The following is a 24,181-nucleotide window of genomic DNA, read 5'->3' as shown; positions in this document are numbered from 1 at the left end:
AAGAAACACTGCTGTCTGGAATGTTAGCAAAACTGGCACAACTCACTCAAAATCAAGATAAGAGACAAGAGGCAATCAAAAAGCATGTCACGTGCGGGCACAGATGCTCTGAGCCACGCCAGACTGGCGCAAGAACGGGTTTTACAAAATGCCGTTGCTCAACAGAAACCAACATCCTGATTTCCAGTGGTCCTGCTACCGTGATCACTCTGGCATGTTGTTATGTTGCATCAGTGCAAACAGAGAAGAAGACAGAAGTCCTGCACACCGAGATTAAAGTTCAGCCACCGTCAGATAATGCTGACTTTTCTTTTTCTTTTTAATCAGCAATGCCAAACAGTCTTTCCAAGGTTGCTGAGTTTAGCAGAAGTCAAATCCTCAAGCATCTTTGGTTATAATTTTCAAACAGCCAATCTGTTGTGAAAGAAATGTAACATGCCTCTAAAGATGCTCTCTGTGAACTGTTCTTTATGGCTTTCACTGGCAACCAGTGTTCTTTCTAAACAGCCTCTGCTCAGCGAGGAGAAATAAAAACTTCTATGTTTAAAAAACGCAAAGCATATAAGATGTTCCCAGTTACTAAAGCCGTCTGCACTTCCAGGTTAACACTCACATCTCTATACTGACATTGAAGTGAAACAAAATAAAAGAATATCTGCAGTTTTCTCAACTCCGTCTTAGGTGTTTAGATTCTTTCAGCCAATCACATGTTGTGCTACTCTGAAAACCTTATTTCCAGTCACAGCAGGCAGCTCTTTTCAAACTGTGTCCTCCTTCCCAGCAGACAGAAAGTTTTAGCAAACAGCTTGTGAATTATGGATTTTGAATTCTGACGCTAATGCTAATGCTATATTGAATGTAAATAAGGTGAGAAATATGCATTTTACATAATCTGAACTAAGTTATGGTGCTGGGTGGACAGTGTTGGACAGTGTTACTTTTAAAATGTATTCCATTACAGAATACAGAATACATGTCCCAAAATGTATTCTGTAACGTATTCCGTTACGTTACTCAATGAGAGTAACGTATTCTGAATACTTTGGATTACTTAATATATTATCATGCTGTTTACAACTACATGAATGTACTATTGCTGTGATTTATTACTGTTACTGAAGGTCCGCGGCTGCGAACCGTAGTAAAGGGACCTCTGACTAATACGGTGGGTTCTGTGTCGGCTCGTAGCGGAAAACTAGCTTTACTTTGTTGTCTGGGTCAACTTTGCTAGCCAGAGACAGAGAGAGGCGTTGAAAGGCTGCTCCAACAGAACTTATTCTTTCAGAGGAAAACACGAACACGGTGTACAGTCGAGTCTTAATAGCTTACTTACAACTGGGCTCGTCAGGCTCTCTTCTTGGCTGCAGTGGTTATTATTATATTTACATGCTTCCAGCTCCCGTTTTTGCTCGATGACAGCTCGTACTTTTCCTTTTTCTCCCTCCCTCGTTCACAGACACATAACGGGTATGGCAGTCCATTCTCCCTGCAGCACGGACTACACTGCCCATGATGCTACATTCTTTAGAGCTATACCGGTAGCATTCTGCCTTTTAGCTTAGCACAACAACAACTGCGCTCTCTCACCCAGGAAACACGCAGAGAGAGAGCGTCACCCTATAACCATGGCAACCGTAACGCTGCCACCTGGAACAACAGAATGTAGCTGTCAAACAAAACCCAAACAGTCCTGACCCGCCACAATATGAAACAGGGAAGTACCGCCGTGTAATCCATTTATTTCAACAAAGTAACTGTATTCTAAATACCACCTTTTTAAACGGTAACTGTAACGGAATACAGTTACTCATATTTTGTATTTTAAATACGTAACGGCGGTACATGTATTCCGTTACTCCCCAACACTGTGGGTGGACTAATCTGACTGGTGAAAATAAGAAAGCACTCCAAGTATTTAATGTGCTTACACATCCTATTAAGTGGTTGTATGCTTATGACATCTGTTTATTGGGACATAGCCTAAAGAGCATTTGTTTTTGTTTTTACAAGTTGCCAACAGACCTACTTTCACTTTTACTATTTGCAACACTGAGCTGCAGTGTGACAGGGCTACTTTGTTTTGTGCATTGCTGTGCTAAAAATACAGATATGTGCAGGTTAGCACCTGAGCAAGGACACGACGTAACCTTGAGTCCTGGTTTTCAGATCATTTTCTGCAACTTTCAGGTTTGAATGTAGAATGCAAACTGTGTGTTTATTAGTTTTTGTTTTTTCAGGGCTGTTCTTTTGCACAGTCAATACGTATGTAAACAGCTCATGCACGCGCACATGCACTGTTACTTTTTAACGAAACTGTTTATAGTGCCACATTTCCTCTTATTTTAATCCTGTAAGTGGCAGTTGAGCTGCAGAGAGGAGGAGAGAACGAGTGGGAGTCAGCGAGAGAGGGAGAGAGAGAGAGAGGTGAAAAAGCATTCAGATCGAGATTACGCAGAAGTGGATCAGTCAGTCCTGAGAAGACGAAGAAGAGCACAGAGAAAAATGAGGATCTTCGACTGAAATCTGGTATAACTTGAACCCACACTCACGTCATAGTTTGCATTAGTGTGCTTCTATGACAACTACATAACTGTCGATAATCTAAATATTTAAAGATGAATGATCACCGTTAAAGCAGCATGCTTTTGTACAGGTCTGGCTAGAGCTGATCATCATCATGCATTTCTTGTAGTCTGAGTTTCATTAATGTGGTTAAAAAAACAATACTCAGTTAAAGTTGATTTTGACTTTTGCATTATTAATATTTATTTCCAAGATTTTCTCATGATTAATAATAACCTTGCTGTATGATTTTCACACTGTGTTTATGTCAAAAGTGAGGCTGAAAAGAATGGCACAGTCTGGACTGAAACAGTCTACTTAACAGCGTGTTTTTATTTTAAGTTTCTTTACACCTGGAAAAATCAAGTGTCTTTACATAAATGTACCTAAATATATTTGTTGTCTACGGTGAGTCAAATACTGAAAAACTCTGACGTAATTTATCACTTATGGCTGCATAATTCAGCCTTACTGAAAAATTCCAATATCTTATCCAATGTTTGATATCAACTCAACTTTGATTGAGTTGCATAGATGTATTGAATAATAAACAAATATACTGAGGCTTACAGGATTGCAAACACAGACCAATGTTGCAGGTTAGTTGGTCTGAAGGGAACATTTGAGTCTAAAACTTTTAAAGTGTTTTCTTTGCGACCACTGTGAGTGAATTTTAAGGATTATATTGACTAAAAAGCGTAAAGCAGATGAAAAACAACCCCTGAATTAACTGCAAAGTAAAAACTGTGCAAAGTACAGAGAACCTCTGCTTTCAGTGACAGTGCAGATCCAGCCAGTGTCCATAGGTCGCTTAGCAGAGAGTCCGGAGGTGACACTGTCAGTGTGGAGTTAGCTATTATTGCCAATATTGACAGAACTGTGGTGATGCTCCCAAAGTGACAGCGTGTCCTTGTTGATCATTATACCATATATCATTTAATGTATTTATATATTTGATTATGACATTAAATATCTACTGAAGGTACAGGAATTTGTATCAGTCATGCTTAAAAAGTGGTTCTTTGCTGGCATCGAGCCTTAAATCTTGTTTTCAGTTAATCTTTAAGTTCTAATCTTTTGTTTTTTTCCTTCCAAGACTTTTTCCACCAGGGGTCCTAAGGGTTCACATTTTAGCTGGCACACCCTGTACCCTCCTCCGCCTGGGCGGTGTGGCTGCTGTCAGCATCTCCAGGCAAAAGGCAGATCCATCCAGCTTCAGTAGCCTCCAGTTAGGTGAGCTTCACAGCTTCAAGTAAAGTTCCCCACATTCTAGGAAAGGCTGCTTCAGTGTGCCATTGTTATTGTCATGGTCTCACTTGCAGCTGCTCTTACAGACCTCTGCCTCCACCTCTTGGAGAATTAATGAACACAAACTGCTTCAGCAGCAGCTGCATTAAAGCTATAAGATGCACCCTAGATAAGAGCCAGACAAGTTCAGATAAAAACATGTTTAACTGGGTTGAGTTGGCAGACAGAGATGCTCTGAGCCGTGCTAGTTTGGTACAAGAACCGTTTTTTTAAATTTGCTTGCTCAGCAGACACTAACATGAAATCGTGTTCACAGCAGATAAACCTGCTGAACTCCAAAAGTAAAGATCAGGGACCAAATGTCAGTGCAATCAGTGCAAACAGCAAGGAAGGAGGAAGCCCTGGACACAGTCCAGGTTACAGACCAGCCACTGTCAATGTAATACTGGCTTTTCTTTATCAGCAATACAAAGTCTCTCCAAGGTGGCCGAGTTCAGCAGCAAACCAGAGCTTTTACCCCACATAATATCTGCTCAGCAGGGGGAAAGGGAACCATATGGCTTTTAAGTTCAAGCACCACAATGCATTTGACATGTTTCTAACTACAAATGTTCTATTTGATTGAAGAGAAATTTCAGCTAAGATTCACAAGTAGAAAAGTTGTGCTACCACCAGCGCCCCTTTTTTTTTTTTACCTCCAGATTAATACCTACATCCCTTTTGTGATGTTAAAGTGAGACGGAGTAAAAAGTATCTGCAGTTTCCTTCAGCACCAACAAAGATTCTTTCAGCCAATCACTTTGAAAATATTTGTCTAATCACAGCTTTAGTTTAGTTTTTATTAGTTTAGTTTTCCAAGTTCACAAAATTGCTTCAGTTTGTTTTTAATGTTTTTCAAGTCTAGTTTTTATTTTTATTTAAGTTAACTGAAATGTTTTTTTCACATCTAGCTTTAGTTTACTTTTAGTTAATTACAATAACCTTACTGGACACTTAATGACAGTGTTATAAAATAGCTTGTGAATTGTGGATTGTCAGATTTCTGACACTATTGCTAATATTTGGACATATCTATATTGGACGTAAATAGAGGTGATAAATATGTCTTTTGTTGTTTAATGTGGGGTTTTTTGTCTTTTTCAGTCTCCCATGTGTTCACTCCATAATTTATCATGCAGTGTGAACATAATTCAAAGAAAGTTACGAATAAACTGAAAGAATGCTGAGGTCACACTTGGCTGAGAGTCAGTGTTTATGTCTTTGTGGAAGTGGCTACTCATAATGTTTTGGTGCATCTATACCTTCTGTATTACAGCAGTAGAGGTGGCGACTTGTAACAACAGAAGGATGGTAGGCAGCAGTAAGCCAGCACCTTCTGACCGGGACACTAAGTCGGCCATGCCCGGGCCGCCGCTGTCATACTGCTCCGAGATGCTGCACAGCCAGGCTGACTCCTTCCTCATGGCAGCCCGACTCATCCGCAGAGGATGGCCCAACGAAGGGACCAAAACAAACAGGCAGTCTTCACAATCTGATGGTTCAGCACGTCAACCCATTTTCACCAGTTCAGAGGGGCATAAGGCTCCAGTCAGGGTTAGGATTTGCCGTAAGGACCCCAGGAGAGGTTGGACTCTTGATATGAGCGGTGGGGAGACATCCCTGGATGGAAAGACAGGCTTTGAAAAAGATGATAAAGCCAAAGAGACATCGGAAGGTGCGGCTTCACCAAAAAGCCCAGAAGAAAGACAGACAGGTGTAGTCTATGTTTGGAAGTCTAGCTGTCGCATCACATGCAGACAGACCAGAAGATTTAAGGCCCCGGTGCTACCAGCCATTGCTGAAGTTGAAGTTTAAAAGAAGACCTGTAATTGAATCTACAGGTGTATGAAGTACAGGGTTAATGCTGATGTAAACTTGAATTAAAAAGTGCTAAAGTACCTGTGAGTTTGTTTTCGCTTCATATAAGTAATTTCATTTGCCATTCATGCAACCTTTGTTTTTGTTCTTCATTCAACTGAAATTATCCACAATCAAGATGCTCTTAAAACACCAGAGTAAGTCTAAAATGGACTTTCCACTGTTGACAGTGTCTGTAAAAGTTACACGACTATACATCTCGCAAAATCTGAACACTGAAGCCAAAATTGACCAGGAAAGGATTTTTCTTTAAATAAACTATAATAATTCATAAGTACATCAGCGCCCTGACTGGCAACTCCCGATATACCAGCAGACTAGCGAAACAGAAGGTTAGCTAATAATCTCTGGTGATTTAAGCTACATTAGCTAATGTTTTGAACATAAATAATAATAAAAAATAACAAACTAAGATACGGTGTTATTAACACTATTAATTAGTGGTTTTTAAGGGTGCTCTGATGAAAGGGTCTAAACTCGCCTGTGACTGAGAAAAACGGTATGGTGTGAGCTGAGTTTGACAGCAGCGCCATCTAGTGGCTTTTAGTGGAAACAGCAACTTCATTAACAATACTTCCCAAAAGGATAGGATTTGATTTTAGTCAACTGTGCTTATTTTACTGTTTCATTTTAGGTAATTAAACAAAGAGATGAGAAAAAAGTCGATAGCTCTGGGTGTTGCCCAGCTGTCTCCAATGAAAATGTTATTATTATTCTAACTACAATTATTACCTGCAAGACGCTCATTATGGCTCATTTTTTCCAGGTATAACAAAGAATGAACACATAAAAAAACAAACAAACTATACCAGCTTGGGGGAAGGGAGTTATCAGCTGAAGTGCAAAAAGCACCACCCTGCCTTTGCCATCTTTGTTTAGTTGTAGCTCAAGGAAGACGTCATTTTACCGTAGTGTACTTGCACTCTAATCTCTTCATTCAGGCTTCAAAGAGAACGTCAGGTATTACTTTTCTTACCTGGAGTCCACAAAGCATGGCAGTTTTTCCTTCAACTTCAGATTTTTTTTAACGCATTTATTTTGTTTGCGCACAGCCACATTTCAGTTCAAAGCCCCAACAAACTACAGAGACAACTGCAGAAACGCACGGTCGCCACTCCCCAGGCAAGACGAAACTTCAGATTATAATTACTCCCAGATTGACGAGTGTGCATCCTTCGTCATCACAGAATGCCACCTAATGCACCAAGCGTTAATAGTGATGAATTTAAAAAATAAAAAATAAAAATAAAGCATGAAGCATCTACATGCACATAATAGTGTGGACAGAGGTCTAGGTGACATCCAGGGAACACAGACGTTTGGATTTGGGATTCCCTGGAATTGGCATGCTGAGGTCAAACTGGGATCGCTCACAAATGACTGAAAAATAAAAACCGCAGGGGCTCAATTGTAGTTCAGTAGGAAAACTTCCTTTTCCTTTATGGACAGTTTCTATGGAAACAGTTTTATCTAATGACTTGGACCATTAACAGTAACATTAAGAATTAAAAATACAAAGATCATTACAAACCAGAATGTTTATTACTAATAAATGCCAGAGACACTGGCTGAGACGACGACACTGGCCCTCAAGTCCGTCAAGACAAAAAAAAAAAAAAAAAAAAAAAAAAAAAAGACATTTAACTTCAGAAACGGTCATTTCTAAAACCAACGGCGTATGAAGAACACGATCTAAAGAGACAAAACATTTCCCCTCCCAGCACATCCCACACACCCTGCAGGCTTCCAGATGTTGGGTTCAAACAGCCTGGAACAGTCTTTTAACCTGTTTTACAACTGATGAAATCTGGCAAGTTAAAAATCCTTCTCAGGTACACTGGAATCCATGTAAGGAGGGACAAAGAGGAAAGAAAGGGGGGAGGGGGAAAAGAATTCCATAATCAACATTATCCTTGACATTTGAACTTTAATCCTAAACCCACTCAATGTTTCATATTCCTCCCCAAAACCTGGAAGCATCAGAACAAAATTTACTGAAAACTGTATTTATTTGTCAAAAAAGCTCCTTTACAGCGCCAAGATTTTCAACCTGTAAAGCCATCAAACATGTAAAATACAACCCTTACAATACAATAGAATCAAAACAGGTACCAAAAAGTACAGTAAAAATTACACTTCCGGTGGAAATGTGGAAGGGGACGAGGAAACAAAACAAAAACAAAAACACGAGGGAAAAATAAAAACTAAAACTGATAGGGTTTAAAAAACAAAAACAAAGAAAAAAAAAGAAAATAGAAAAAAAAAAAAGTTACATTTCTGGTGTTTTCTGTACAAATGGTCTTCTGTCATAAAAGAGGTCGAGTCTGGCCCAGTGTGTGTCCGTCCAGCCGTCGGTCTCACTGGATCACTGGAGTCCTGAGAGGGGAAACACATTAATGACACAGCTGGAACAAACCAGTCAAAGTCTAATATTTTCAAAGGGAAATTAAACTTTAAAAAAAAAAAAAAAAGACAGCTTTCTATGAGTATTTTAACTTGAAAACTTCCATCTGTTCTCCACTGACAGCAGTTATTAGTAGCTCAGTGCCAAGTGAAACATCGCTGTCTAGAATTTAAACTTAAAATTAAATCAAAAACACAGGAGAGTGGCACATGACACCTAAATGTTCTCTATTTCACTTTCAACAGCAGAGATGCTCCTGGCAGCCAATTTACTCAAGTACAAATAGTTATGCTCGTGTTAGTTCCTGCATCTGTTTGGGTCAGAGTCTGAGGCTACAGGAGGACGTCCACATGTTCGCCAGTTTACTGTGATCAAATACTCGTCTGAGACACAGCGCCAACTATAAATGTGTCCTCCAGGTGTTCAAATGGAGTTGCATTAAAAAGAAACCAAAAATAAAAACAAAAGAGCAACTAGTCATCAGTTATGTCTGCAGGCATCTGTGTCCAACAGTAAAACAATCCTGAACAATGATAAACATGCTAACTGCAGTCAGTCAGCAGCAGGTGGCTGCCTAACATCTCTAACATCTTGGGGACCTGTGTTCTATCATTAAAACACAATATTTAATCCAACTGCCTGGCTTTTCTGGTGACGATTAGTATTAGTATTAAGGTGTTCATATTATACAAGTATTGATAAAATGCACAATAAACTTTCTTGGCTTTCTGTACAAGCTAAATTACACTATGGCTTGTATTTTTAAAGAAAGCAATACTGGTAAACACACCACACTTTTTTTTTTTTTTTATGCTCAGTTGCAGTATCCAGATGAAATACATAATCATGCTACACGATTCTCAACTAACCACAATTTAGTAACTCCTCAAGTTAAAAGTAACTTTTTGAAAAACTCTGTTATATTTAGAGCATCTTATCAGTGGAATAAGTTGCCTTATGCAATTAGAGAATTGGCTTCTATTCATAATTTTAAAAATCATCTAAAAGCCTATTTAAGCAGTTTTTAATTTATTTGTAAAAAATGTAAGAGGGTAATGTCACTTGTAATGGAAATTGTGTATTTTTTTTATAATTTTTAATATTTACATGTTTACATTTTCAGAATTGTAAAACCTTATTGTGGATGTAAGAGCCAAATTATGTGGACATTTTGCATCCAACTCATTGTGTAATATTTTATTTGGTGGTATTCGATGGTTTGGGCCCCAGGAAGACTAGCAACCACTGTTGTGGAAGCTAATGGGGTTCCTTATAAATAAACAAATAAACAAACGGTCGGAAAGGAATGTTTTCCCATTTGGTGAAAGCCAGGACTGCCCCTACAGCTATGTTTGGGACAGTGACAGGTCAAATCAAAGGGGAACTCTAAACAGTCTATCCACTGTTTAAACTGGAATACGTAGCACTAGGACACAGTCGCACATGTTGCGTTGCAGCAATGTCATACCTTGCACTGCCAAGTGACCATCAGTATGGCTTGTAGTTGGCCTGGTGTCCCCCCCGCCTTGGGGTTTTTCCATAGCTGGCATTGCCCTGGTCTGTGAAGGAGACGCAGTATTAAAGCAAGAGCTCAACATCTGACAGATGATGTTTGAGTGTTAAGTAAAGAGCAGGACAGGACCCCAGTTCTCCAGCTCCCCAAACTACACTCTAGAGGCTTGAGAAGAAAACATGGCACTCAAAGAAGTCTTAAACACTAAAGATGGGTGGCAGGAACGAGGCAGACTCCCAGAGTCAAACCAGGAAACACGAGCCAGATGTGTTTTGGCACATTTTAGGTTGTTAATGCAGAACCAACTTTATGCATCTATAGAAATATAACTGAGGGAAAAATGAACATCTTAAACGTTATGTTAGCAAGTTTATCAGAGCAAATGGAGCAGCTCAAACAAAGGTCTAGAAGTACTGGCATGGCTACATCAAGCAGTTTACTCTTGTGGCTGTAGTGGGGGCGGGGTAAGGGGAAACAATCACACAATCAGTACTGACACGTACACCTCGGGTTTGGGCTTCGATGTGTTAACTGTTACTCCAAGCTACAACTCGTCTGCACTTACTGTAATCGTATCCAGGACCATATCCGTAGTAACCAGAAGAGTAGTCATAGTTGCTGTAGTTGCCATATCCACCATAGCCATAGCCTTGGTTGCCATATCCTTGGTTCCAGTAGTTTCCATAGCCCTGGTTCCAGCCCTGGCTCTGACCTGAAACACAAAGCGCACATGAGTTTGGTCTAAACTTCAATATCATCCAACTCTGTACACGAGAAGTTCCACATTACATATTAATAGCCATTACCACTAAAACGTGCTGACAACGGTGACGCAGCCTCTTAGCATTTACCCGATCATACAGACTCAAAACAAACAAACAAGAAAATCCAGAAAGAGGGTGATCATCTTCATTTACCTCCGCGGCCCCTGCCTCCTCGGCCTCCGTAGCCACCTCCACGCCCTGTTCCGTACTGCTGCTGCTGGTACACCTCCTTTGGCTGAGCAATTTTCAGCTCACACTAAAAGAGATATACATACTGAAAACTCCACTCTCTCCTTTATGTGGCCTTTAAAACAAAACTAACGTCAAAACCGCCTTGTGATATTTATAAAAAACATTTGCAATTAAAGAATGACCCACTTCCCATGTGTATACAGAGAAAACTCAAAGTTCATTCAGTACATTTCAAAAATGTCTCAAGCATTAACTCAGGATTTAACTACTGACTTGGTCAAATATCAGTTTGCAACAAGTTAATCTGTAGCGGCTTAATCTTTGTCACTCTTCACCAAAACAGATCACAGGTGAGGCTGCACTGTCCACCAGGTCGCTGATTAGAAGAATTTAAGCTGATTTCCAGCTGAACATCAGCACTTCTGGAATAACTGCTTACCCGGCCACCCTGGATGTTGTGGTATTTCTTCTCCAGACACTTCTTTACACTGGTTTCCTCTTTGTATGTGATGAAGATGAATCCCCTCCTTTTCTTTGATTTGGGGTCAATTGGGAGCTCAATGGTTTCGATCTGAAAAAAAGGGAGGTTTGGAGAAAACATTTTGATGAGAAACAACAAATACGGCGCATGTAGTATGGCAGTCTCAGGAGTAAATCATCTCTGTGTTAAAAATGTCAGCCACATCATTTAGTCAAACTTCAAACACACAAACAAGTGCCAGAATATCTCACTTATTATTTATCCTTAATAGGATGACTTCCTCAAATTAATCTACAACTTTGTTGTTTACTGGCCTGTGGTGATGTACACGTGGTTAATTTATGACTTAGACCAGTTTAGCTGTAAGAACAGGATTAAAACTGTAAATAATGTGTTGAATTGCATGAGTATACAAAGTTGGGCAAGTCCGTGGCTCTCAAACACATCCACAGAGTTTGTACAGGAGAATAAAAATAATACTGCCATCTACCCAAGTTTAACTCTGGAAACACTTAACCAAGAAGCCTCAACATACAAGAGAGAAGTCGTGGTTGCTGCATTCTAACTGCAGATATTTAAAATGCATTTTATTTGAAACCAACCTCTCCAAAGGCGCCGAAGTATTCCCTGATGGTTTCCTCAGTTGCTTCTGGGTTCAAACCCCCAACAAAGATCTTCTTGACGGGATCCTTCTTCATAGCCATCGCCCTCTTAGGGTCGATATTGCGTCCATCCAGTCTGTGTTCCTTCTGCTCGAGTACCTGTGGATACAGATATATTACCATTAACGGACAATAACAGCACAGATTAGAGTCATCATCACAGAGATGACTAATAATGCAGAGAAGGCAGTGTGGCTGATTAGCATATGATTCATTTATATTACTAACAGTCGTTCCCCCATAAAAGCTTCTGGAGCCCGTTCGGGATGAAATTATGCTCAGTTACGAGGGGAGTCACCTTATCCACGCTGGCAGAGTCTTTGAAGAGAACGAAACCAAAGCCTCGGGATCGGCCAGTGTTTGAGTCCATCTTGATGGTGCAGTCTGACACCTCACCGAACTTACTGAAGTAATCCTTCAGGTCCTTTTTACTCGTATCCCAGCTGAGGCCGCCCACGAACATTTTCCTGTAAAATTACATGTAGACATTGCTAACATTTCTCCATTTATAAGGTTTCACAGTTTATTTCCCAGGGCTCATCGTGCCATCACGAGATGCTCGCACACATCACATGTGGCCAACCACAGTCCAACCAGACACTCACCCAGCATCCTCCTCTCCTTTGCTAGCGTCGATCTTTCCGCCATCTGTGTTGTTGTCCTGCTCCTCGTCCCCGGCCATCTGCTCCAGCTCAGCTCCATTCTGCTCCTCCTCTCCCTCGTTGCCGTTCTGCTCTGATGTCTCCATGAGCAGGTTGTCAGCGTCTGCCATTCTGACGGTGGGATCTTCAAATGACTGAGATGGGACAAGAAAGTTTGAGGGGTTGGAGAAGTAGGTAGCAGACTACATTAAACCAACATTTATCAATTCACGCACAACACTAACTGGCAGCGGTATTGTTTTCCTTACGTTTTTGATGCTTTATAAATACTCTTCAACAAGGACGAGAAACCTTTTGTTCATATCACAACCTGATCCCATCTTTGCTCTCACTTGCTAGTTTGTTCAAATAAGACTTATGCAGACTTTAAGTCGCTCTCACATTGGTTTTAAACTCACTCATACTTAAATGTACATTACGTACTCTGCAACAGGCAGAACTTCTAAAATGCTGTTGATTTATTTACCAACAGGATCCTATTGATCCATTAACTGCCAAGTTTAACCAAAACAAAAAACGAGACAGCACTTCCATCTGAAAATACTGACGTTTAAACTATAGAATGGCTTTTATTAGCTTATAATAAATGTATGGTTTTAGTCTTATATTATTTGTTGATCTTCTGTGATCAACTAATCGTGTGTAGCATTTTAAACATTTGTTACTTTACATCTTAATTTCTAGTCTTTTTTAGGATCCTACATTTTAAAATGTATAGTTTTAAAGGTCCTTTGTTAAAATAGTTAAACATAACCAATAGCATCATAACAAAAACAACAGAATAGGCACATGGCTTTAAAAACACCCGGGATAAAAACTAATTAACTCTAAACAGATACACACAAAGAGTGTACTCGTTTAAATTCAAGTAGCAAGAGAAACTATTTTTTCCCAGAGTTTGGAAATTACTGTATGTGGAGAGCCAAAACATGGCCTAAAGATATTTCTATTCGTCCCTATTTTCAGATAATATTGAGCATAAATCGGAATGCTAATAAAGAGCCGCATACATAATGCTAACTGAATGCTAATTTTAAGTTAAAGCGTTAGTCCGATCATTGCAATGGCGCCATAATCGGCAGGTTATTTATTATTTACACACCACCGACCATCATCAGTAATGAGACAGTTACACGCAGTTGTGCGTGCACCAGTGACCCCACAGCCGCGGTTGAAAGGAAAGAAAGAGCGTGAGTCTTCCATGTTGTCCAAACGTTTAAGCGGACCGCGCTTTGCTCCGTTACCGCTCGGGGCAGACAGCAGGCCCGGCTATCAGATGGGCAACCAACCAAACACAAAAACATTTAGATGATATAAAGTGCACTTAAAAACTGCCATTATGCGCAACGGATGAGAATCATCAAGAGAACAAGAGACTCATAGCGTGCAAAAGCCGCGCTAACGCACATTAGCACGCTGCAGCTAACGAACTAGCCATGCTTACAGGCTAACAAGAAAACACCGCACACGAACAAAATGGTCGCCGCAGAAGAATCACGATGGAAATAAGCACGATATAAACCGGAACTCCTATAGTTACTATTTACTACTCTTATATTTGCTATTACCCAAAATAACAATAAAAACGTGTTCTTACTTTGACTGAAAATACCGGGGACGCCGAGTGGCTGTTCAAAATGGACACGCTCCAAATTCGCCGCTAACTCGTGGCAACATATATATGACCGGATGTGACCAAGAAACAACCACGTCGTAATGTCGACGTGCGTGATTGGACGAAAGCGACCTTTTTGAAGTTAAAGGCGTTGGTTCATTGGTTGACTGTTCGCCCGCTGTGACAAAAGCCACATTCAGTAGCCAAACGTCCTTCCTGCTTCCTGCGAACTGCTTTCTTTTTACAGTGGCGTCTCAAAAGAAACGTTTTAAACGTGCTAGGCTTTAAAAACGTGAATAATACTAATGTGTGTTTCCGTATCTTCATTTTAGTCGGCTACAAACAGCTTCAAAAGCGAAACCGATGTTTGTACTGTAGCTTCGCTACATTGTTACGATCCTCTGCGACATCAGGGATTAAAGAAGACATTTTGTACTGTACATATTTGTCACACTTACATGTTTCAGGTCATCAAGAATATTTTAATATTAGACAAAGATAACCTACGAAAAAATAAAAAATACCGTTTTTAAGTGGTGATTTTATTTATTAATGGAAAAAATGCCCCTATGAGAATTAGTAATCGCCCCCTAAACCTAATAACCCGAGAACTAATAAGTCTTTCACATTGCTGTGGAGGTTTTTTGGCCAATTATTATTTGTAGAATTAATAATAATAATAATAATAACACATTTTATTTGAAAGCGCCTTTCAAAACACTCAAGGTCACTGTACACAGTAGAATGAAAGCAACATAAAAGCAAGCAGTTTACAGAATTGTTTTAATGTAGTCAGATTGGAGGGTTTTTGAACCTGAATGTCCCGTTTACGGTCATGCCAAAGCACCTGAATCTGGTTTAAGTCTGAACTTTGACTACACACTCTTTGTGTGTAGACAGTACATGCAAAAAAAATAGACAGTACATGCAGTATATATACAAACTATATTTTTTTATGGCAAGTCTTCCAGGTGCTGAAGCAGCAAAGTAACCCTAAACAATCACACTACCACCACAATGTTTGATTATTGGTATGATGTTCTTTTTCTTAAATCTGTTAATTTTACACCAGATGTAACCGGTCTTAAACCTTCCAAAAAGTTCATCTTCTGTCTCCTCAATCCACAGAATGTTTTCTCAAACGTTTTGGGGATCATCGAGATGTTTTTGGCAAATGTGAGTCGAGCCTTTGTGTTCTTTTGCAGTGGTTTCGTCTTGAAACTTAGCATTTTTGCCCCCAGTCTCTTTCTTATTGGTGAATGACAACCTGACCTTAACTGGGGGACGTGAGGCCTTCAGCTCTTTAGAGGTTATTCTTGGTTCTTTTGTGACCTCCTCGATGACTCGTCGATGCTCTCTTGCAATAATTTTGGTAGACTGTCCGTCCACTTCCTAGGAAGGTTTTTTCATTTGTGGATCATGGCTGTTACTTATTGATGTGTTATACTAATGCAAATTTTAGCATTGATCCGTATACAAATATAGGTCTAATATTGCTGATGCCAATACTTTTACCCTATAAAGGCAGCATATGTAGAGGAGAGCAGTGTGTCATGATTTAGTTTTCAGTTTTTTCAGTTTTATTTGTCATATGCAAGTTAGCACAGGGTCAACATTGCAATGAAATGTGTTTGACGAGCAGCAGTCACTCAAAAGCATGATACAGTAGGAGAAAATATAATAAAATATAATAAAATAAAATAAAATATAAAAATATAAAAATAGTAAGGAGCTAAATATTAGAGAGACATGGTAAAAGAGAAAAGATGACTAAATATATATGTATCTATAAATATAAATATATGTACACTAGTGATTAAATAAGAAAATCTTGAAAAGAAATATGACGGGAGGGCAGATGGGATATTGCACAGGAATGAGCAGCAGAAAATTACAGTATTGCACTTTTAAATATAAATATCAATAACAATAAAGTGAAGTGACCAGTGCAGATTAAACAGAGTAATTTATGAGATGAATCATCATTAATTAGACATGTATGTGAGAATGCTGTTTGTAGATTACAGCTCAGTATTCAATACCATCGTTCCCTCGAAGCTGGACAGGAAACTGCAGGATCTAGGACTGAGCAGCTCCCTCTGCAGCTGGATCCTTAGCTTCCTGTCTGACAGACGCCAAGTGGTCAGACTGGGCAGCATCACCTCATCCCCCATCACACTGAACACTGGTGCTCCACAGGGGTGTGTACACTCTACACCTATGACTGCACGGCCACTAACAACTCCAACATTATTGTGAAGTTTGTGGACGACACCACAGTGGTGGGTCTTATCACCAACGGTGATGACACGGCTTACAGGGAGGAGATCAATGCCCTGACCCACTGGCGCCTCCGGGAACGGTGCCCAATGGAGGAGGGCAGGGATAGCGAATCCACTGAATGGCTACCCTGAGGTACCGTCCCTACACACTGCTCCCCGGGCGCCTGCTTAGTGGCTGCCCACTACTTCACTGAGTGAATGGGTCAAGTAATTTCCCCACGGGGATCAATAAAGTATACATTATTATTATTATTATTATTATATATATATACACACGTAGAAAAACATATTTAGTAACACATTCAGTAATGCATACACTCTTATATTGTACATATATTTATTCATATAACTCTCAGATTTAGCCATTCTTATATTTTGCTTGTTGGTATTGTATTTTTGCACACCTCTGTTGCTTGTGAAGCTCGCACACAAGAATTTCACTCGCATGTACTGTACCAGTGTACCCGCACATGTGATGTGACAATAAAAGTGATTTGATTTAATTAGCAAATTCTGAACAAATTTTAATGACTACTGTATCACTGTGAATTTCCCCCACAATAATTCATTAATACAACAAAACACACTTTTCAGCATTTGACGCATGCCACACAAAAAAGCTCATATACAGAGAAAATTAATAGTGAACAGACTCAGGTCAACTTATTCTTGCAGAACCTCCACAACAGCCTCAGGCTCTGCAACACCACCCCTGTGTTAAAGAAAATCTTTCCATTCAGGAGTTGTATTCTGTAGGAAATTGAGGGAAAGTAGGTTTAAACTATAGTTACAGGCCAGAGAGCGATTCTTCATTTACACCAGAGCCAAATAACGTGGGGTAGAAACAAATGTACTTAAAACACAAGAGTGCTGGGGATTTGTAAATAGGGCAAAACGTGCCAGTCCTGGTGGTCAGGGCGACTGTTTACTGCTTTACCGGGCAAGTTGAGGCACGTACAACATGGACACACACACACTCATACACACACACACAGTAAAGGGTATCTGTGGAGACAGTTGTGTTTCTCCAGCAGTGGTCACTTGTAAACAGAACGAGAACTGCAGCAACGACAGGTAAGAACGCAGCACATTTTAAACACGACTAAATTCTTTCTTTTTCTACTTTTTTTCAGTAAAAATATTTTCCAAGTTGACTTAATCCATCCAGTTGTGTCAAAGTAATGATTATGCACTATACTAAATGTGTAACATGACTGACATGCCAGTTGAAGAGTTTGTTTTGGAAATGGAGGATGGAAAGGCCATCAGGCTCAAACCTCAACCCTTTTTGGATCTTCACCCAGCAATAATAATCTAATTAGACCTTTATGTCCCTGTCCTGCTTTTCCCTGCAATGTGGATTTTCCAGATTTGTAGATGTGGATAAATAAAAAAGTTAAAAATCCTTAACTAGAGTGGGTATTGTTATTTAATTTTAACTAAAATTACGTATTAGACTTTGTCTTTACATCCAATTTTTAAGAAGTCATTCTTAAGAAGTTTTTTTGCTTTATAGAAGCAAAGTCATTGCTTTTTAAGAAGTCATTGCTTTATAGAAACAGATTAAAACATGACACAACCTGTTTCTTGCACACACACACACAAAAAAAAAGTATGGTTGTGGTGCTAAGGCCCATACGTTGTTACCAAAGACCAAGTATAAGAGTAAGAAAAGCTGTCTTAGACAGTGTGACTGCTTTTGTTGTTCTAATAATGATCTCTTAATGCATGTGACTCATTCAAACTTTTTTTTTCCACGGCAAAAATGCATTCGAAGGCATAGACGTGGCTTTGCAAAGCGGTGACTTCACTCTTTTACAGAAGTATAGGACTAGTTTATTCAGCTCCCTCCTGGAGTGTCTGAAGGTTGCCTGGTGACTGCTCGGAGCTAATCACATGAAAAAAAGGCTTTTTGCACTTCTACTTGTGTCGGGATTTATAAAGTGCATATGGATTAAGTGGTGGATTTTGGATGTTTTGATAAACAGATCTGGCTCCTGGTCGGAACAGGGTTACAGATTCCCTGTTTTACCAGTCTGAGTAATCTGCTCCCTGTACCCTTACATTTACTAAACATGAAAATGACATTTGCTAATGCTTCAAGCTATTTTTGACACACACTATTACATTAGAAAACTGTGTTGTAATTTGTATGCACTCATTTGCCCTAAACAACATACTTAAGCTACTTCTGGCTGCTCCTTTGCCCAAAGGGTCGCCGTAGTGGGGAGCTCTGCAAGTTTGATTCAAATAGTTTTATGCCAGATACGCTTCATAATGAACAATGAAGACGTTTTTGCAACAGTTCAATTGTAAAACATGTTAACTACCAGAACAACTTCCAGATAAACATAATCTGCTTTCTGGGATAACCACTGCACACCATTGGAGCATTAAAGAAAAAATCCTGTCAGAGGGAGCATTGGTCATTATAAGAGCTTGAAAAAAGGTGGCAGCTGCTTGAGATTGTGAAGACATTTCACTTTGTATCCAAAACACTTCTGTTCTAAAAATAAAAGGCAGACAGTCCCAGGTATTGGCAGCTCGTTGACCTGCTATTCATCATGCGAGTCATCACATGAGCCAAGGTCTGGGGGGGGGGGGGGGGGGGGAAATAAAAAATAAACCCCCCCCGAGTCATTACCGTCACTAGGGGTTAAAGGTGAAACCACTGTGAGACTTTGCCCCATCCCGCGATGTGCTTTGATGTTACCTGAAGCAAGGTGTGAGTGGGTTTTTTAGAAGTGTGAAAATCACACGTGGTTCCATTTAACTGACTGAGCTAAATTAAATACAAAGTTACAAAATATAACAAAAATTATAAAAATCTCAATATTACGCAGATTATATTGACATTGGATTTGTAACTTTTAAACACTATTTTCACTGTAGAGGATGTGCAAATGTTAAGGTTGTGCATCTATTGCACTCAGCTTAGTTGGATGGGTTGCAGAGAGAGATGGCCGAATTCAGGAATGATTTCCTGTGCCGTTCAGTGATGCAGATGGGCAATCTCGTAAGGTATCAGAAACAAGGTATATGCAAGAAAAGGGTCTCCTGCACTTCTGCTAAAAAAATATTGCAGGTGTGACACCAGGACCAGACGCTGCACAAGGGCCTTCAATGAAGAGTAAAAATGAAACTGACGAAAGGCAAGCTAAAGGGGACAAAAATATACATTTTATTACAACCCAAGCATTTACTGCAAGATTACAAGTTTCTGATGGTCAGTGTGATTGGGGTGGCTGTATAGGCAGTGTCGTTAGCTGATTGTTCTTACACGCTAATCACTAACTACACTACCAGTACAACCACCACACACACCAGCGCAGCTGTATTTCCTTCCAGACTGACCTGCTTTACAGGTAAATATAGATTCAGTGTTTTTCAAAGAACTTTTGGGATGTTTTATCTTAAAGTCCTAAATGTTAGGTTAACTAAAAACTGTTTAAGAGAGGGAGAGGAAAAAAAAACAAAACAAGACATGCTATGGCCAGTAGAGCTGGCATGAATTATTTATTTCTTTTCAATGACAGTTCAATGTTACTTTATTCACACTTTAATTTAAAAAAGACAATTAGAGTGAAGAATTATTTAAAATATCAATTTTCATATCTTAAAAACATACTTAAACAGCAATACTTTAAATCAGGTACAAATAAGCTTATCCTTTAAAAGATCGACAAAGTCTGTGGCCTAAATCCAACATCAGCAGGAACCAGATTCTGGTTTGTAGCTTTAAGGCTAGGATCGCGATTTGCTGACCCAGTGGTACTTGTCAACACGAGGCCCAGTGAAGGTGAACGTGGCTCGATAGGATCTGAAGCTTTTCTGGCTTGAGAAGTGCACTCCAGCAGGAGCGCCGTGAGGTGGGAACATGTCTCCTGGAAAGCCTTTCCGCTTCTCCCTCAGCCAGGTCTGAGGGGCACCTGGAGAGAACTCGCTGAACTGAAGACAGGTACAACAAAGTCATTTAGAAAACCTGAGATCTCTTAGAGAAGTTACTAAAAATACTTTGCAAAGCTCTAGCTTTGAAATTTTTATTCACCAAATTACATTTTTAGCCAAAAAAAAAAAGACCATTTTCCAAGTCTCATGTTAATGATCTTACAGAGAATGAAAAATGTTAAGATATAAAAACGCTACCATCATCATCGTCATAAAACAAGCTTGGGAGGCTTTAAATTGTCCTGCATTTCATATATTGAACTCACCCTGTAAACACTGTTGGGGTTGCTAACAGTCGGAATGGTTTTGGGTTCACTGTTCACGGGTGGGATTTGAGGGCAGAGGGTTGAAAGGCTGCTGCTGCTGGTACTCGTGCTCATGCTGTTGTCTCCACCTCCGTCTTCATCCTCATCTGATGAGCTTCCTGATGGGACCTCGAGACTCGCCCGTTCCACAGCTTCATGGATGCGGCGGGACAATTCCCCATCGCCGCGCCGACAGTTGTCCACCACTGAGACGCAGAATGGACTGCTGTGTTCACCATACCTGCAGGGATTCAAACGAACATTGGAGAAACTGACGGCAAATTCAGGTTTCACGATTTCTTTGTACATGTACGATGACAATAAAGGGTTTTTCCATTATGAGGCCAGTAAATGCACGAACCAGAAGTTCCACCTTAACACTGCTCTAAACATTCGTTCCCCCACCACTCCTTGTTCTAATGTTCTAGAAACCTGCCAGAGCTGTGACAACATCAACCCGACTCATGTGCTTCAAATGTCTTTAGTTTAGTGGCAGGAAATCAGGACAAAAAAGCTCCAGCAAGGAAGCCAAATCAGCCCTTTTCAGTCACAATCCATTCCTTCCCTTAACAGCAATGATCAAGTACACAACTATGAATATATTAGTACATGCCCATGACAAACTTAATTACAAGTAATCAGATGCTTATTTGTAAAAATGAAATTACAACTATAGGTGTGGTAGATGCACAAGGTAAAATAGTTAAAAAAAAAAAAAAAAAAAAAAAAAAAAAAAAACCAGGTCATTTTAGGTGCTAATTATTAATATCACCATCTGTTTGAGCCATAAAAAATGTTGATTAGACCAATTTATTTGCACTTTTCCTCAAGTCTTGTCACTGTGTGGATGATCAATAATTATATTATAATTAAGCATTTACTTCAAACTCTGCTTTTAAACTCTGACATTAAAATAAATGGTCATTCATGTCTTAATGATGTCACCATCTGGTTAGTAAGTTAGATGTGAAACCAAAAGGACTGAGGACTTTGAAACAATGTAACCTGCAGCGTCGCACAAATGCAAGGTGACTAATGATTAAAGCAAACCTGCAGGACACCTCTCCAGGGTCGACCCACACCGTCAGCTCCTGGGGCAGGCCCAGGTCCTCGTACCTCACCCCGCTCCGCTCGCAGGCCTGCTCCAGCACCGGGTCCTGCAGCCGAACACGGTTCATACGCAGACACCTGAAAAACACCGGGCAGCTCAAAGCAAGTATTTTATCTTGTGTTGCAATTTCACATGGTCACCAAGATATCAAGTCCAGTAAAAATCCAATTAAAATATAGATGGAAGAGTGGTAGTTGGTGCCAGTTAAAGGTGGTTTAAAGCCAGACAATTAGGAATGGCATCAGCACATTAGTTCTTTAAATGGTACAAAAACAAACTGAAGATGTCTCTTTCATGAATCCTAAAATTGTGCGATTTCTTTATGTCCCGAATCAAATGAGAAAATACAGAGTATAGATTTGCCTATAGTGTGCAATGCAAGCCCCATTTATTTTAATTAGAGCACAAAAAAAAAAAAAAAACAAAAAAAAAAAAAAAAGAGGAGGGGGGGGGGGGGGGAGTATTTCCCTCCACAACACCTAATATTACAGGGTCTAGCACCACTCAAAGTGAGCAGTGGAACACAACTTTGTGCATTTATCCAGTACTTTACTTAAGCACAGCTGCAATGCAAATGTATTTCTATTGTGCTGGTTTCTGCTCCCTGCACCACCATAAGAACTCTTGTACTTTGAGTCTTCAGACCTCTCCTTTGGTTGCTCAGATAAAGTGAGCAGATTCTAAGTCAAGCATTTTTCTGAGCAGCTGAGCAAAGCTTAAAATTAACCCGCCAACATTTCGATGGATATCCATTATATTCCTGTGAATAAACCTGAGAGCTGCAGTCCTGCTTCTTACTGAGGCCAGTAGAGTGGAGCATTACAACACATTTCCATTTTTAAGTGTTTTTCCCAGTGTTTTGATCATTTACAAGGTTAAATAACTCAAGTATGACAGTTGGTATTTTAAGTAAAGAATCAATACTTTCAATTACAAAGTGCGTTCATAATATTTGTTGCATTTCTGAAGGCAGCAAGAGTTTCATAACCTTAGGCAACATAAGATGAGCTCAGTGATGCAAATAAACTGGCACAACAGAAAGCAGGCACTGCCATCATTTAACAGCTCAATGATTTGTAAATAGAACCAAGTTAAAAATTTGTTGTTTTTTTAAAGTCAGAGTTTGGCTTCTGCGTTCATACAAATATAATATAAATAGATCATAAATACCGTTCAGCCACAACATTTAAACCACCAAGTAAGGTGAATAAATTTGATTATTTTTCCACAATATAAATTTTAAACATTTATGCAGACCGAGCATACCCCTAAGGCCCCTAAAGCAAGACTGTGCGTCCTGCCATAATACATAAACCTGCTAAGGAAGAGTTAAAGGAATACAGCAGAGTCCAGGATATAGACTTACAATTTTAAAAATTTGGATACTTTATAGCCCAGTATATTTAATACAATCAGCAGCTGCAACATTAAAGTGATATTCATTAAAAATAAAATCAGTAATTGTATCAAAAAATACAAAATAACATAAAGTTACTAAAGCAAGCATATTCATTAAGAATTTTCACTGAGAAACATTTACCTTATTTCAGCAGCGAGACCTTTACTTAAGAATAGATACTTTACAAAACAGCTGTTCACTACAAAAAGGTTCTCAGGCTCCAGCTCAGACACTTCATTTTTATCTATACAGCAACAAATCACAACAACAGTCACCTCAAGGCAGTTTATATTCAAAGTTAACATGTCTGCAATAACACTCTGGATGCAGTACATGTACATAAACCACCAGTCTGAAAAATAATACTTAAATCATTTTATTTTTAACCATTTATTTCAGATCAAATAATCTGTTTTCCTGTGGGTCCCTGACCAACTTGTCTTATAGTAAATCCATACAACTTAAAGGAGAGTGCCAAATGGGTACACATTCAAGCTTTGAAACAAAGTTTTTCCTCTTAAATTTAATTGAGTTTTATTTTTTTTAAATTGTTTGGTTAACTTTTTATTTTTAAAAGGAAGAAGGACCTTCAGCCATTTTGAAACAATCAAAAGCATTTGGATTACTGACCTGTAGGCCTGACCCCTGGCGGGTGCACTTGTGTGCCAGTGGTTCTTGTAGCTCTCAAACAGAAGGGAGGTGAGGGAAGCAGCAAAGCGCTCTCTGCTGTCATTGTCCAGGCAGCCGTATCTCTTCACCAGCCGAGCCAAAAAGAACACAGCGGCAGCAATTTCCTCCTTCATGGCGACACGCTTACCGAGCACAGCAAACTCAAACCGTATTTTTTTAAAAATTATCTCTTCAGATAAAACGCATGTAGGGATCCTAGTACCACAGAAAATAAAAACATCCAGAGCAAAGTGGAAACCAAACAATTCAAGCAAACATATTTGCTGCTGAAGCTCAACAGAGAACTCAGCTTGGATTGTAAGGCAGCTTCATCAAAGACACCAAAACACAAATATATCCACATGCATCTAACTGTGCAAACGCAGCAGCACCCTTCTCAGCAGTGAAACCTCACTCAAATCAAATTCTAAAAGAGTTTTTAATAAA

General features: G+C 39.5%; 3 protein-coding genes across 3 annotated transcripts; 1 reads left to right on the top strand and 2 right to left on the bottom strand.

Annotated features, from left to right (window-relative positions):
* The first annotated feature begins 2,360 nt into the window (after window positions 1–2,360).
* On the top strand, window positions 2,361–5,747 carry LOC146510461 (uncharacterized). Its single transcript, XM_085175792.1, has 3 exons — window positions 2,361–2,526; window positions 3,673–3,795; window positions 5,126–5,747. The coding sequence occupies exon 3, from the start codon at window positions 5,158–5,160 to the stop codon at window positions 5,662–5,664; it is 507 nt and encodes a 168-aa protein (XP_085031918.1). The 5' UTR covers window positions 2,361–2,526; window positions 3,673–3,795; window positions 5,126–5,157; the 3' UTR covers window positions 5,665–5,747.
* A 1,970-nt stretch (window positions 5,748–7,717) lies between these two features.
* LOC146510460 (heterogeneous nuclear ribonucleoprotein A/B-like) lies at window positions 7,718–14,160 on the bottom strand. The gene is made up of 9 exons (XM_085175789.1): window positions 14,003–14,160; window positions 12,349–12,539; window positions 12,042–12,210; window positions 11,684–11,842; window positions 11,040–11,171; window positions 10,562–10,664; window positions 10,210–10,356; window positions 9,600–9,690; window positions 7,718–8,103 (listed from the first exon to the last, which is right to left on the bottom strand). The coding sequence occupies exons 2-8, from the start codon at window positions 12,513–12,515 to the stop codon at window positions 9,620–9,622; spliced, it is 948 nt and encodes a 315-aa protein (XP_085031915.1). The 5' UTR covers window positions 12,516–12,539; window positions 14,003–14,160; the 3' UTR covers window positions 7,718–8,103; window positions 9,600–9,619.
* A 5,627-nt stretch (window positions 14,161–19,787) lies between these two features.
* Window positions 19,788–24,181, bottom strand: btg4 (B-cell translocation gene 4). Its single transcript, XM_085175443.1, has 4 exons — window positions 23,696–24,181; window positions 21,606–21,743; window positions 20,517–20,796; window positions 19,788–20,250 (listed from the first exon to the last, which is right to left on the bottom strand). Exons 1-4 carry the CDS (start codon window positions 23,866–23,868, stop codon window positions 20,047–20,049), a joined length of 795 nt encoding a protein of 264 aa, XP_085031569.1. The 5' UTR covers window positions 23,869–24,181; the 3' UTR covers window positions 19,788–20,046.

The sequence above is a fragment of the Neolamprologus multifasciatus genome, chromosome 10 (assembly GCF_963576455.1).
Source record: "Neolamprologus multifasciatus chromosome 10, fNeoMul1.2, whole genome shotgun sequence".
In the NCBI taxonomy this organism is placed as follows: domain Eukaryota; kingdom Metazoa; phylum Chordata; class Actinopteri; order Cichliformes; family Cichlidae; genus Neolamprologus; species Neolamprologus multifasciatus.
The sequence above is the reverse complement of the archived record's forward strand: the minus strand, read 5'-3'. Positions and strand labels throughout refer to the sequence as shown.

Excerpts from the sequence above, each read along its gene's own strand:
- LOC146510461 (XM_085175792.1), top strand. The coding sequence starts at position 5,158 with ATGGTAGGCAGCAGTAAGCCAGCACCTTCTGACCGGGACACTAAGTCG.
- LOC146510460 (XM_085175789.1), bottom strand. The coding sequence starts at position 12,515 with ATGGCAGACGCTGACAACCTGCTCATGGAGACATCAGAGCAGAACGGC. Across the intron at positions 12,211-12,348 it reads AAAGGAGAGGAGGATGCTGG|GAAAATGTTCGTGGGCGGCC; the intron begins GTGAGTGTCTGG and ends GTAATTTTACAG. Across the intron at positions 11,172-11,683 it reads ACTTCGGCGCCTTTGGAGAG|ATCGAAACCATTGAGCTCCC; the intron begins GTTGGTTTCAAA and ends CCTTTTTTTCAG.
- btg4 (XM_085175443.1), bottom strand. The coding sequence starts at position 23,868 with ATGAAGGAGGAAATTGCTGCCGCTGTGTTCTTTTTGGCTCGGCTGGTG. Across the intron at positions 20,797-21,605 it reads CCTGGAGAGGTGTCCTGCAG|GTATGGTGAACACAGCAGTC; the intron begins GTTTGCTTTAAT and ends GAATCCCTGCAG. Across the intron at positions 20,251-20,516 it reads ACCCCAACAGTGTTTACAGG|TTCAGCGAGTTCTCTCCAGG; the intron begins GTGAGTTCAATA and ends ACCTGTCTTCAG.